The 13,883-nt window shown below is 40.3% G+C and overlaps 1 protein-coding gene across 3 annotated transcripts in view; it reads left to right on the forward strand.

Moving 5' to 3' along the window:
• The first annotated feature begins 8,482 nt into the window (after positions 1 to 8,482).
• ncam1b (neural cell adhesion molecule 1b) overlaps positions 8,483 to 13,883 on the forward strand; it is a 62,209-nt gene continuing 56,808 nt past the window's right edge. For all 3 annotated transcript variants that reach the window (XM_041941504.1, XM_041941505.1, XM_041941506.1), the window contains exon 1: positions 8,483 to 8,670. In XM_041941504.1, the coding sequence (XP_041797438.1) occupies positions 8,619 to 8,670 (52 nt within the window). In that variant the 5' untranslated portion in view covers positions 8,483 to 8,618. The remainder of the gene's footprint in view (positions 8,671 to 13,883) is intronic.

Here is a 13,883-nt window from a genome sequence, read left to right on the forward strand (position 1 = left end):
GCGATAATAAAAACACATAGTATGTCTTTTAAAAGAGTTTAGTTATGGATGATACATAAATGACAAATTGTGCAGTATGCTACGACACTATTTGTTGCTGTGCAGACATGTACATTGTGCTGATATACATATGGTTACAATTTATAGCTGCTTTGGTGGAGGAGTGGGTGGCTGGCTGCAGTCACTGAGTACAGTCACTGAACACAGCATTAAACTCGTGTGTCTCCGTCAGCTACGTCTTTTCATTTAGCAGCCTCCAAGCTAATGAGCAGTCCAGTTCCGAGTCTTCAAATCCGGATTTATTAACATTCGGGAGTCGTGATTTCCCTCAGTTGAAAGAAAATTAGGGTCTGAATGAAATTTGGTTAACATGTCTTGAAAGAGATACACTTTAAAGCAAATATTTGACATTTCGGGAAATATGCTGATTCGCTGTCTGGTTGGGAGCTAGATGAGGAGATTAATATCACTCTCACATCTGTCAGCTAAACCCAAGGTTGCAACCAGGAGACAGCTTGCATAGCTTAGCACGAAGACCGGAAATGGAGAGAAGCAGCTAGCCTATCAATGTTCAGCAGTAATAAAGTCCGCCGTTTTAACCGGACTGAGCAAGGCCTGTTGTTTCCTCCTGTTTCCAATCTTTGTGCTAAGCTAAGCTAACTATCTACTGGGCATAGCTGCGTATTTGCCATACAGAAAGCAAATAAATATCAAACTATTCCTTTAAGACAAGCAAATGCTCAATTTTGAAGCTCATCCCAATAACGCAAGCTGTAAATAGCTGTCTTTGAAATTCAACAAAGAATCACTACATAATGATTCTGTATCGATGAAATCCTGTGACCTTTTAAAAGTGGACTTAACTCAATTGAAATAGATTCTCTTGTGCAGAACTCCAAATTTGTATATTTTCTAATTTTGCTCTTTCAGATTAAGATTTGCTCGCGCAGGGCCATTGCTTTGCTTTGAGTGTTGGCGACACAAAAGCGTCTTTGTTGTGTTTGAACTGGTGCCTGCCTGTGTTTTACACACACCTTATTTTCAGCATCAATCTGAGGGCACATTCAAAACCCCACTGAAGTTATAGCAGAGGCCGCAGCCAATGAACCATGGCAGAGTTAACTTCCAGGTTGGCGTGCAGGATAACAGCCCCGCTGAACTCGAGGCCATAACATCATTCACATAAACGCCGCACATTGAAAAAAACCTGTTGAGGACTGAGTGAACAAACATGCTGAGCCCAGCTCTTTTTCTTGGGCACCTAATAACACCAATAGTCCCAAAGTAGGTGGTAACACATTCAGTGAAAATAACACATTGCTGTTAAGGTGTATCACTTATACGCAGGGATGACCTATTTTAGTTTAAATCAAATTGCACTTCTACTATGCTGTATTTCCTGCAACCTCTTGAGGTATACTCAGAGTTTGTGTATTCACTTCGTTGATCTCATACTGTACATGTAAAAGATTAACCTTTTGATCAATAGCACATTTCATGCATCTCTCATCTTTTGACGTGAACGTTCTTTGGTGTTTCAGTAGAGAAGAGAGCGTCTTGAAGGCAGCGTGATGACTGAGAGCAGTGTTCTGCATAGCCCAGGGTTTGGAATGAGGTTTGAGTATGTTAGAGGCTTGTCATACATCTTGGTGAAATCCAAAGTGACAGGCTTCTTGAAAGACCGAGGATCTGATGCGAACTGTCACTGCACATTACAGAAGCCGGTCCGTGCTCAGCTCGGTTTATAGGATGTTCGAGTGCAGCGAAAGTCTTAAAATGAGTCTGTTACCCTAATTGTTAATACCCTTTATAAATATTGACGAGTGCATTTGGAGGGGATGCTGTTTGCTTGTGTTTTTGGTGGATTTGGAACACGAGCCAGCGCTTTGCCACCTGTGTTGAACTCATTTCATGTCATTATCAGATTGTAATTGAGCTATATTTCGGGTATCTATTATTATGTGGTATGCAAATAAGGCATGGTGGTTGCGCAAGATGATGGTGATGACATGATGAAGGCTGTTTTTAGAGCATATCACATGACTACTGAGGTACTAAAAATAGAGTGAATTTTCATTTACTGATACAGTTATCAAATATAATTGAAAATGCTACATTCAACACAAATACAGTGTCGAGTAGTTTGTTTTATTGTTTTCACCAGTTTGGATTGGATTCAGCCAAAATAAGTAATTAAAAAGTAAGAGATGGACATAAGTGATATAGAAAAATGTAATGGAAATCCATCTTTGAAAGCCTGTTTCAAACTGCCTTAAGACTGGGATTAGACGACTATTATTTGATAGAGCACCAGCGAATGCAAACAGCCTCCACTGATGCCTGTTCAGAACTGGTTAAATGTGTCTGCACAGTGAGAACGATGTGTGAAAAATAGTGCGAAAATATCACAAAATAAACCCTGGGAAAAAAAAAAAATTATGCAGATTCCTGAGCTGTGAGGGTGAGATTTTAAATATAACCAAGAGGAAACATTTGCCTACAAACAACATGAGAAATAGGAAAAAAAACAAAACAAAACACCAACCACACCAAATTCAATGAATTTCATGTTGTTGCGTTTGCCTGCGTGATAAAGCTCCCCTCTAGCTGGAGTGTTGGGTCAGAATGAGACAGGCAGGTTGGGGCCAGACACCATGGGCACATGATGAAAATCTCTAATATTCTATTTTCCAAATTACACCGCTTTGACAGTGGAAAAGTGATCAACATTAGTTCTCATTAGCTCATAAGTGCGTTTGTACACTGTCCATGCGTTAATTATAAAAGCAGGAGGTGAGTCTGCTGTGAGGATGCCATTCAAAGTAGAGATATGCTGCCCCCACATGTCAGCAAGACGACATTACATGTAAAGGACTTCCTCAGGATGTGTTGCCATCTTGTCTAAGGCTCCATTTCCATGCTGCAATAGTTTTATATCCCTAGGTGGCAGCAGATATCCAAGATGTCTTCACAGATACATCTCTTTGGTTAGTTTCATCTCTGTCGACTCTACTGCCATGCAGCTGTTAATTTGATTTAAACAGAGCTTTAAAAACTGGAAGTACTAAGATCCTTTCAAATCTTTTCACTTCCATTTGTTTTAGGATATATTGCAGACAGAAGGTGGAGAAAATAACCCTTGTATAATCTAACGCGATGGAATGCATGGATCTATGAAGCACACATGGCTTAATTGTGTGAGAGAAAGGTGTTTCATTTGTGATGCTTCTGCAGTTTGTGGTCTTTCTTGTATTTGGATCGCATTACTTCACCCAGCAAGTCCTAAAGCTGTGTTTGGCTTGCGTCACTTTGGCTCCAGCAGAAGAACATTTTCAATATTTAAGCAGCTAAAGTGTTAACAATGTCAAATGAGGGACTCACAGTTTAGACAGTTTTCATTTGAGGAATTTACTTGTAATTTAAGTGAATTCTTTGTGTGACTCAGTTGACTCTGCGTGGTCAGAGAACATTTGTCTTGCATTCCTGGTTATGCTGATGAGGCAGAGGTAAAGTGTTGTCACTGGTCTGGCAGTCAAACACTGAACTGAATCAGTGGAACTAAGCCCTCTTTGTACTTGGTGATGATGAGCATTACAATGACATCTCGCAGTGACACCTTATGTCTACAGCAGTGACGACAAGCTTGCAGTCTGAATGTATTGTGTAAATCATCTCAAAAGAATGAAATCCTTATAATGGGGGAAGCTGTATTGGACACTGCATCCTCTCTTTCTGCTGTTACATAATGAATATGCATATGGCTGAGTCTGTGTGTGTCTCTGTGTGTACTGATGTGTGTGGTTGTATGTGAGCTTAGTCAGACTCCTCCAGATCTCTGCCTACGCAGATTAATATCTGCGGTCCACAAAGGAGCCCTGTGTGCCTTGCAGGACAGACTCTCAGGACAATGAATCCACTGTCTGACAACACCGTCTCCCACTCAAGCAAACTGATACGGGCCTTTTAGTCCTGAGATGGAAGCTCAGTCTTTATGCATTAAAGGTGATACTGAACGACAGAGCCGCGCTCCAAGCTTTCCCAAAGCTTTTCAGCGAGTCATTCATCTCGACCGCGGAACATTGAATTAGAGTCACCATTAATGTTGACACTTTCTGCCTCTGCTTGTGACTTTTGAATTATGGTAGGCAACTTTGAAAAAACGCAAAGACACTGTGTAAAACATAGCTAAAAACAGAATGCAATCATTTGCAAACCAACAGTGTTAATCGACAACAGTGGTACGAAGAGTCCATGGAGTAAATCTCCCTTATCCAATCATGTGTTCACAAAGTGGTGAACCTCGCTCTATCCTCGCTTGTGAACGACTGAGCCTTTCCAGGAAGCCCTTTTCATACCCAATCATGATACTATCACCTGTTACCAATCAACCTGTTTACCTGTGGAATGATCCAAACAGGTGTTTTTGGAGTATTCCACAGCTTTTCCAGTCTTTTGTGGCTCCTGTGCCAACTTGTTTGAAACATGTTGCTGCATCAAATTCAGAATAAGCAGATATTTACAAAAATCAAAGAATCTGATGAGTTAAAACATTAAATATATTGTCTTTGTACTGCTTTCAATTGAATATATGTCAAAGATTATTAGCAAATGATCACATTATGTTTTATTTATGTTTTACACAGCAACCCAACTCTTTAGGAATCTGGGTTGCACAGGCTTTTGTTTCTTGAAAGGAAATACTGTTCTGTATGTTGCTATGCAGCAATAGATTCAAATCTGCTGTTTTGCCAGGCCATTATGCAGGCTGCGTTTCCACCAGTCTGCTGAAATAAGACCACAGTGAGGTTTTGTTTGATTTTCTTTCGCCTGATTTGACATTGATTATGTGATATACACTGCAGGAGTCGGTGAGAGGGAGAGGATCTTCTCCAAACAAAGCTAACCAGTCATTATGGCTTTCCTGTTTTTCTTTGTTAGTCACACTGAAATCCACTGAGATGCAGTACACATTTCCCCCCTCGACCCCCACCTCTGCACAACTGACCTCCACTTTTCTCCCACGACCTGGAAACCAATGTTCATACCAGCACTGTATGTTACCTTCTGTTACAGCGGTGGAGGAGGTAAGTGAAGCTATTTTAAAATGTCCTACAGTGGAGGATGTTCACATGTATCCTCTGCAGGAAAAAATGCTAACAGTATGGCCATCAGATGATAGAACGATAGAGTTTGAAGTAATAATTAATAGAAAAAAATACTCAGTAGTAATCAGCACTGACAAAGTAGATCTAAATGATGTGCTGCACGTGTATGTATGCATGTAGGCGTGTGCCCAAGAGAGTATGCATGTGTGGTCATGGCTCTTATGGGTGAAAGAGGATGAGAGGAGGCAGGAGAAAGAGGGCGAGATATGCTGCACAGAGAGAAACAGAGAGCTGGAGAGCACAAAATAACTTCAGGCAGCCTGGTGGGTAATGAAATGAATGTTTGAAGCTTCAGAGTGTGGTACATGTTTTTTAAAACGACTGCATACTCACTCCTATGCTTCTCTGTAGACGGAGGAGAATGAAACAAACAGAGATTAAATTTATCAGCACGCATAGGCTACTACTGCTTCTGCTAGTACTATTATTATTGTGCGTGATTGAACATGAGAAATGAAGCCAAACACATCTTGGCAAAGTTTAGAAAGAGATTCTGGGTGATCTGAGCCGATGAACGAGCACGAGGAAAGAGCAAATGGACAGCATATTCAGTTTCAGAAAAATGGAGCTGACGGATCAAGGAGGATACATTAGTACAATTTGTTTATTGCAAAACTAGTTTTTATGAAGAATATCAGAGCATAAGGCAGTCCATCTATACTGCTACACAAAAGATGAGATTAATAGAAATGAGACTGTACCATAATGTTAAAAACACAACTTTGTTAAACTGCTGGACAGATTTTTTTCAGATGATTTGATTTAGCCGTTTTTCCAATTGAAAACGACGACTCCAGTTAAGCCTCTTATGAATTAGCACCAGAAATTTGGCTGACGGGACCTGTGAGATCTAATAATCATAAATAATTACTTGTGCAAAAGGATTTATACGGTTACACCCTAATTTTCACCCTTTAAATGAAACCACTTGAACATTTCTTGGAAATTCAAATGTTAGTGAGTGGCTACACTAACAACAACACGAGCAAGCCTAAAAATAAAAACAAGCTACATCAGCTTTTAAACTTCAGTGCACACTGAATAAAACACTACACTATGTTTTGGAGAGCATTTATATGTATGAGTCATCAGCTGAGTCATACTTTTCCTATCTGTGATGCTGAGGCACAAAAGCCAGTCGAACCTTCTTTACCCCCTCCAGAGTGCCCTAAACCCACCCTGTCTACCTCTCTTCCCCCCTTCTCCCTCCTGCTTCCTGCAGTCACTTCTTAGTAGATGATTGTTTAAAAGACGGAGAGAGGAAAAGAGTGTCTGTGAACATTTTTCCAGCTACACTCCCTGTGGTGGTATGTTTGGGGGGAATCGCTGTAGACGGATCGGTTGCAGAAAATGTGCAAGATTTGACCACAATACATTTTTAGCCAGTCCACAGATTGATTTGAGTTTATTAAATTTTGGCCCATTGCCTCTCTTTGCTAGCCAACAGTGCAAATCAAAGGCAAACCGCCCTCTCAGGGTGCCAAATGTTACGGTCCCCCCCTGCTGTGCAAGCAAACAACATTCTCCTCCCTTGCATCTGCGTTCTCTCAGGTACCATTCACTTTGCAGCCTAAATAAAAGTGCATTGCACAAGGCTCTCTTCAGTCATTAATGGGGTTGAGGGGGTCAGGGGGAGTGATTTGACTCACAGCAGTGCTTTTCAAAAGCATGGAGAGGCGATGACCGTGGTTTTTGTTTGTGCATTTTTCAAGTTTTACATGCTGTATTTCAAACATAATGTTGGACTCTTTGACAGCATTTCATTATGAACTGCAGATTAAACCGTGTTACAGTTCATCTGTGAACTGACTCTGAGACTCTTTTGAGGTGCTTTACAAATCAAATTATGCAATATATATAGATAGATAGATAGATAGATAGATAGATAGATAGATAGATAGATAGATAGATAGATAGGTAGATAGATAATTAAGATACTAACACATCTAAAAAATATATCTAACTGGTACCATTCATGGCTGTAAAATGTTTTTTTTTTTACAGTGAATAGCATTTATTAATAGAGTTGTCATCCGGAACACAGGGGTCACGCCCAGTTGTTTGTGGGAATGTGGGGGTTTTCATGAGTTTCCATTTTATAGTTACAAAGAAACTGCACATGCACAAACTAGAAATGACGAATTGATTAACTCACTAATTGCTTCAGCTCTATGGAAACCCAAAAAGTTTATTCAGGGCATAAAGCTACAACTTTAAAGTCCTTTATTTGAGTATTTACATTTTCTGCTACTTTATACTTCTACTCCACTACATTTATTTGAGACCTGTAGTTACTTTTCAGGTTCATATTAACAATACAAAACATTAGGAACATATTAATTATGATGTATTAGTATGGATAAATATAATAGTTAAATAAGGTACCGAGCAACACCCAGTATGTGGTGGAAAAATAAGCTCCATCTTTACCAGGTGTGACATTAAATACACATGAATGCATTGACAAAATAATAAGAGAAAGTAAGATTTTGAATGCAGAACTTTTACCTGTAACATAGTATTTCTACACTGTGCTGGAGCTCCTTTTACTGAAGTAAAAGATCTGAGTACTTCCTCAATCACTACATGTGGAAAACGTAATAAAATATGATATCATATAAAATATAATGCTGTGTTAGACTGGATGAATGAACTGTAATGTATACAGGTTGTGCACTGGTCAATGTATATGCTTAAAGAAAACCAGTTATGGACATCTAAGAACAGGATGTAGACAGTTAATACACATAAATATATATACTGTTGTGATGGTTCAACAGCTTGGAAGCAGGTCGTAAACTCAGCGTGTTATATACGCACACAATATATATGTATATACATATACAAGTATGTATATATGTATATGTATGTATAAATGCATGTATACAAGTATACATGCCTTTGTACATACACTGTATATCTATCAGAAATATATTTTTGTCGCAGAAAAGCTCTAAATGAATATCTCTTTTGAGCTTTAAGGTTAATTCCTTCATTCTACAATACCTCTTTTGTCTGGTTCTTTCAAACAGATATACTAATCACATGTAATACCATTATACAAACCGTATTTAATTCATTTGTTTTCAACATCACGATTATTATGGGGGGGGGGGGGGGTTCCCTGTGACGCTGCTTTCCTTTGAGACCCGCGCACTACTTAACAGGAGCTCTCTCATTCCGCCTGTGCGGATTAATCCGTGTGTGTGCGAAGGCTCCGCTTGTCAGTCAGACTTTGAACGGGGCACTGGCGCTCATCAGTGATAATCTCTGGCCGCTGCTTGTCGTCAACGACGCCGCTGCTGACATTCTTCACCCACCAGCTCAGAAATATATAGATTAGGATGAGCAGTTGCTGAAATAGGCACGAAACCCGAGGGCGACGCTGTAGGGACCGAGCGGAGATTACACGTTAGCTTTGCCGTTTAACGTTCACCTTACTCGGGAGTTGCGATGGTCCAGTTAAGGGATATTTTTCTAGCCTTGCTTTTTGTGAGCTGTACAGGTAAGACCCTCATACTCAGCACTACGACACGATTTTGAACTAGAAATGGTTCTGTTTTCCTTGGAATGTCCAATTCCTACCATTTAATAGTGCTAAGGACCGAAGGCATCCACTCGCCTCCCGGTCGCCGCTCTCCCTCCGCCCGCAGGCGCGCTGCTTGGCAGGTGCAGCGGTAACGGTACTGCGCCTGCTGCTAATTAGCTTACTGGCGAGCTCGGTGATCTGTTTTTTAAGTAAAGGCAGCTTGCTGCTAATGTGTTTGTGTACCATTTTCTCTGGACACACACACACACACACACACAGAGACACACAGACACACACACTCAGTAGGCTACACAACGATGCTCTTTGCGTGACCAGCCTGTGGGCTGACTTAGCGTTGTTCTACATTAAATTAAACATGATGCTCTAGACGAAGAGGCTTTTTAAATGGTGTAAGTATTGACTGTGGATGTTTTGTGGATGGAAATTTGGTTTGTGGGTTTATTTTTTCCTCCATTTGTGGTCGTGCTGGCCGTTGGTCTCAGCCTGGATGGGACGTGTTTTGTTGTTGATGGGGAGTGATGCTGGACTCACTGTATATGTACACACACACACACACACACACACCCCCCCGCTGGGTTGAGTCACGGTTCCCCAGTTTTAAAGGTACATTGTGCAGGATGAAACACGTGGCACAGTCAAACGCACCTGTCAGCGCACACAGGTGTGATGGCATTGAGGAGGGGTTTCTGACAGTGGATGCTTGATTGCACGCAGGGCAACCCGTGGACGGTGTCGGTTTATTTGGTCTCCCTGGCACATTGATGCATAGCAAGCACAACTTCTACTCTGAATCATCTGTTATGTAATCTGATGTTAGGATAAAGGCTTTGAAATGAGATCCTCTAAGTTGGTAAAATGTGTCGTTATGTAAGTCTAATTGAGGGAGTTTTGTGTCAAATTACATTTTTAATAGCCTTTGCACGCCAATTTCTTTTTTGTGATTAAAATCAGTAATTCGACATGTGAGGCGCTTATGGCTGGAGTAGTACTCTCAGCTACACTCAGGATCAGGGTTTTCGTGGGATAGCCTTTTAATCCTTCATGTACAATCCAATATGTGCAGGGGTGTTCCTCGGGCAGGAGAGGGAAACGCAGAGGGAGTGGAGCCCTCACTGCATTGTAATGGTAATGCAATCTCCCCTGGGTTTATTGGAACGTTACATGTAGAAATGAAAAGACCCTAATGATTGGATTCAGTCATTTCTTGTGCCTATAATTTAATGTTGGCATATTCTAATGAATTTCACACGTTTGTTCAGGATAATCTCTTACGTATCTTACAGTTACACTTGAACACATCGTGGTGTAATACAGCCTCAGAAATGATGGGCTGCTTGTGACTGTCGTGACAAAACCTACTCATTTAATGGAAGGATTAGATGAGATCTAAAAAATAATAGAGAATAAATTGAGCATCCACGGCCTCTGAAAATTCTCTGTTGTATTTGAGAGAGAAGCCTTTGTGGACTTAATCTTTGTGGAACATCTGAAGCTGTAAGACTGTGGACTCGAGATATGTGACTAGAGAGACTCCAATTGAAGGATCTTGTTAATGCAGTTATTAACCAGTGTTATAATTTAACCATCCATACTTTTTGATGTTTTAATTTTTTTACCAACAATTGTTACCATGTATCTACTGAATGGGACATTTTGTAGTTGGAAATATTTACTTATCAGACATTTCTGTGCACCAGTTTCTTGTTTCTCATCAGCTTGTCTGCAGTTTACAAATTCTTGTTAACATATCAGCCCAAATGATTTAACTCTACATATTCTAATAAGGAAAGAAGTAAGGAATTTGAGGTTTGATTTTGGTTTGAATCATATGTGATAACCTGCCAAGCATTGCCTTAAATGTACAGTTATGTGTATGAAACAGAAAGTGGACAATGTTGACCGTGATACAGTTACCTTGAATGTGGATATAAGACAGGCAAGACTGCATGACTCTTGTGTTGTTGAGTCTATCATCCCCATTCTGATCTTGCATAAGGTAGACTACCTTTTGATAAAGTAATCACTCGTGCACCATCACTGAAGCTTAAATGAAAATGTTTGTTTTGTCTTCCTTCATTGAGTATGCATTTGTAGTGTTTGCAATGCTCTGCACAAATGTGAGAAATAGTACTTTCGTAAATGTGACTTTTGTAGGTGAATATAAACCAAAGAAAACTGCGATCTTTCCATAGATAATTATTTAGGATAGTTGCAGTATTTATGACTGAAGTGAGATTGGGGAAGGATTAACCATCTTTGTTTTGCCTTTCCTCTCTGGCTCTGCCGACATACTCTATGGGCCTGTTGAGCCTCTTGACATAATTATTAATTCATCTTCCTCAAGCTGATATCTGGAATGAGGAAGCATTTTAAGGCTGCATTTCTGACAGGAAATGAAATATGGCCTCCAGAAATCAGAGTGAGAGAAAAGAAGCAAAACTGGGCAAGATAAGCAGTGAGTTCCAAATGTCCTCTACCAGTGAGGTTGATGAATGAACTGCAACTCTGCATCTCACCATATGGCTCTCTTGAACTGCAAAATGTGGCTCTCTAGTTTACATCAGGATTGTTTCACTAGCCTGTGTTACATCATCAGTCAGATCACGTGGGAATGATGGCGTAGCTCCATGCTGCTCCATTTACAAAGCAAGATGGAAGCGTGGCTGTGACTGCAGGCGCGACTTACAAGAGCTCCAGACTTCTTTACGTCTGACTTAGCTTCACGAGGATGGAAATCAACATTGCCAAAAGCAATGGCTGCCAGTCCAGCAGCTCCAACTTGATAAAATGATTATTTCAGAATAGTGTGTGCACATCGTGTACTGCCAGCAATGATTCCCATATTTAGAATTTATTTGGGCGGTCCACCAACATAGATTACCCTCCCTCAAAACAAGAAACTGCAAGCCATGTAAAAAATGACGCATTCTCTTCAGTTTCTTCAGTACACAATTACAAAGCTTGATTAAGTGCAGAGACCTTTACAATATGTCCCTTACCTAATGAGACCAATAATGTGTCAGTTCAGTGAGGTCGTACCTTCCAGAGAGGCCGCAGTGGAAATGCATATTTTAAGAGCTGCTCTTAATTCTTATTTTGATTGACGATAAGTCTGTTTTTTTTCCAATTAGTTCATTAATCATTTAGTCTCTAAAAATGACTGAAAATTGGGAAAAATGCCTGCCCATCATCCCGCTTTGCACGAGTCAGATTCTTCACATTTCTTTTTTTGACAACTACCAGCAAAAAGCAAGCTGAAGGCAGCAAATATTTGGCATTAGTGCTTTATAAATGGCTCAAATGGATAATTATCAACATTATTGTCAGTTAAAGTTTTGGTCAATCGTTCATCCTGTCAACACTACGCATGATCACGGCTTGGAATGCCATGTGGCTGCTAAAGTGTGCTATATTAGACTAGTAATGCAAAACCTTTTAGCATTTGATTAAAACCACTACAGAAAGCAAGTGTTTTGTTGTGGGAACCAGCTGTAATCTCTTATCTGAGCAGCAGCGGTGATGGTGCTGTCAAGTGCATTTGCGGACTTCTACTTTGAGTGTCAAGCAGTACTCTGCAAAATGGTATTAAAGTCAGACAGACACATGCACATTTGAAGAAAGGTCCATTAGGGAGATCCAGCCAAAGCAGGTAAAGGCCTAATGTATCTTTTCACCACCATTTTCTGTGATTTTTGTTTTGCCTTATCAAATAACTAAACCTGCCAAGAGCAGAGTATCCACTGACAGGCCACTGCTAAGCTTTAGAGGATGTTTATTGAACCAGAATTTGTTTCAGAATGGAGCTGAGGATGGAAAAAGACAACTGCTGTATTGGGAGACAATTTCTGGGAAACAACTGTCAGCCGTGCTTGTTTTAGCTATTCTATCTATTCAGACTAGTAATTTTCAACAAACTCATATGTTATCTTAACCGTGAAACAGTCGGTGAAATACTCATTCTCTATAAATCAGACTGCGGAGCTTTAAAGCTCCCACATCTCTTGCACATCTTTTTTTTTTTTTTTTTAATCTCACACATGCTAAGGTTTTTGTCCAGTATTAGGAAGCAGAAGCAAGAGAGAGGCTGTGTTCCAGCTAGGACTACTTGACTCTTTTGTGATGGAGAGTAGATCAGACAGATCCAGGTCTGACAGAGTTGAGAGGAGATGCATTGCCTAAGGACGCTAAAAAGATGACATTACACATGCACGTGACCCCGTGAAGCACTGTGGGAGGAACATAAACATCCTTTCCTTAGGGTTTGCTCACAGAAGAGGCACAGGCTGTGGGTTTAGTGGATGATTTTTCAGTGATTAGCCTCTGTGGTGGTAGCATACTTACGGTTTTGCATTAGGGATTAATATTAATCAGGCTTCATTTAAGAGTATGAAGCAGGTCAGAGGCAGCACTGAACAGAGAGACCTGTAAGAAAAAAATGTTGTATATCTACTGGATACATCGCTTTTTGCAATCCTGCTAACTTCATATCACAGTCTGATCATGCTAAGATCAGGAAATTAGAACAGTGTGTCCTTGTCATTCATCAAATAAAAAGAAGAAGAAAAGAGGCCAACACTGTGAGCACAGGATCCCTGTGGACATGTAACCCTAGATTAGCAAACCTTTAGGCATTATATGTCTTCTCTCCTGTTTGAAGCATTTCCTCTGTGGGACAAAAGGAACCTATGACAGGATGCTTTATCAAAGTATCAGTTATCTGCTAGGTATAGGTGAGACTACTTGACACACTGATTGTACACGTAAGTAATGCTTTAAGCAGGAGATTTTATAAATATCTGTAAACAACTGAGTTTGTCTTTGATTCAAAAATTTTAACATTTAGTCTCTAGTTCAGCTACAGTCTCCTCTTGACAATGGTGAAAACAACTTAGAGCCATTTCCACATGGCTGTTTTCTTTTTTATTCTCATTTTCCCTGACCAGTCACCTTCAGCTATGTAAATGCTGGGCACACTGTGCAAAATGTACCACCTTTTCTCTCTGGGCTATTCACTTGCAAATAAAGACTGATTTCCCGTTTTGCTTAGGCTGTTATGAACTGAGAGCACCTCCTGGCTCCCCTTTCTGCCTTTCTAGTGTGTCTTACTTGTCTTATTTGGGAGGCACAGGGAAAGACAGGTCTCCTGTGACCCAAAAATAAGACATCAC

The sequence above is a fragment of the Chelmon rostratus genome, chromosome 7 (genome assembly GCF_017976325.1).
Source record: "Chelmon rostratus isolate fCheRos1 chromosome 7, fCheRos1.pri, whole genome shotgun sequence".
Lineage (NCBI taxonomy): Eukaryota > Metazoa > Chordata > Actinopteri > Chaetodontiformes > Chaetodontidae > Chelmon > Chelmon rostratus.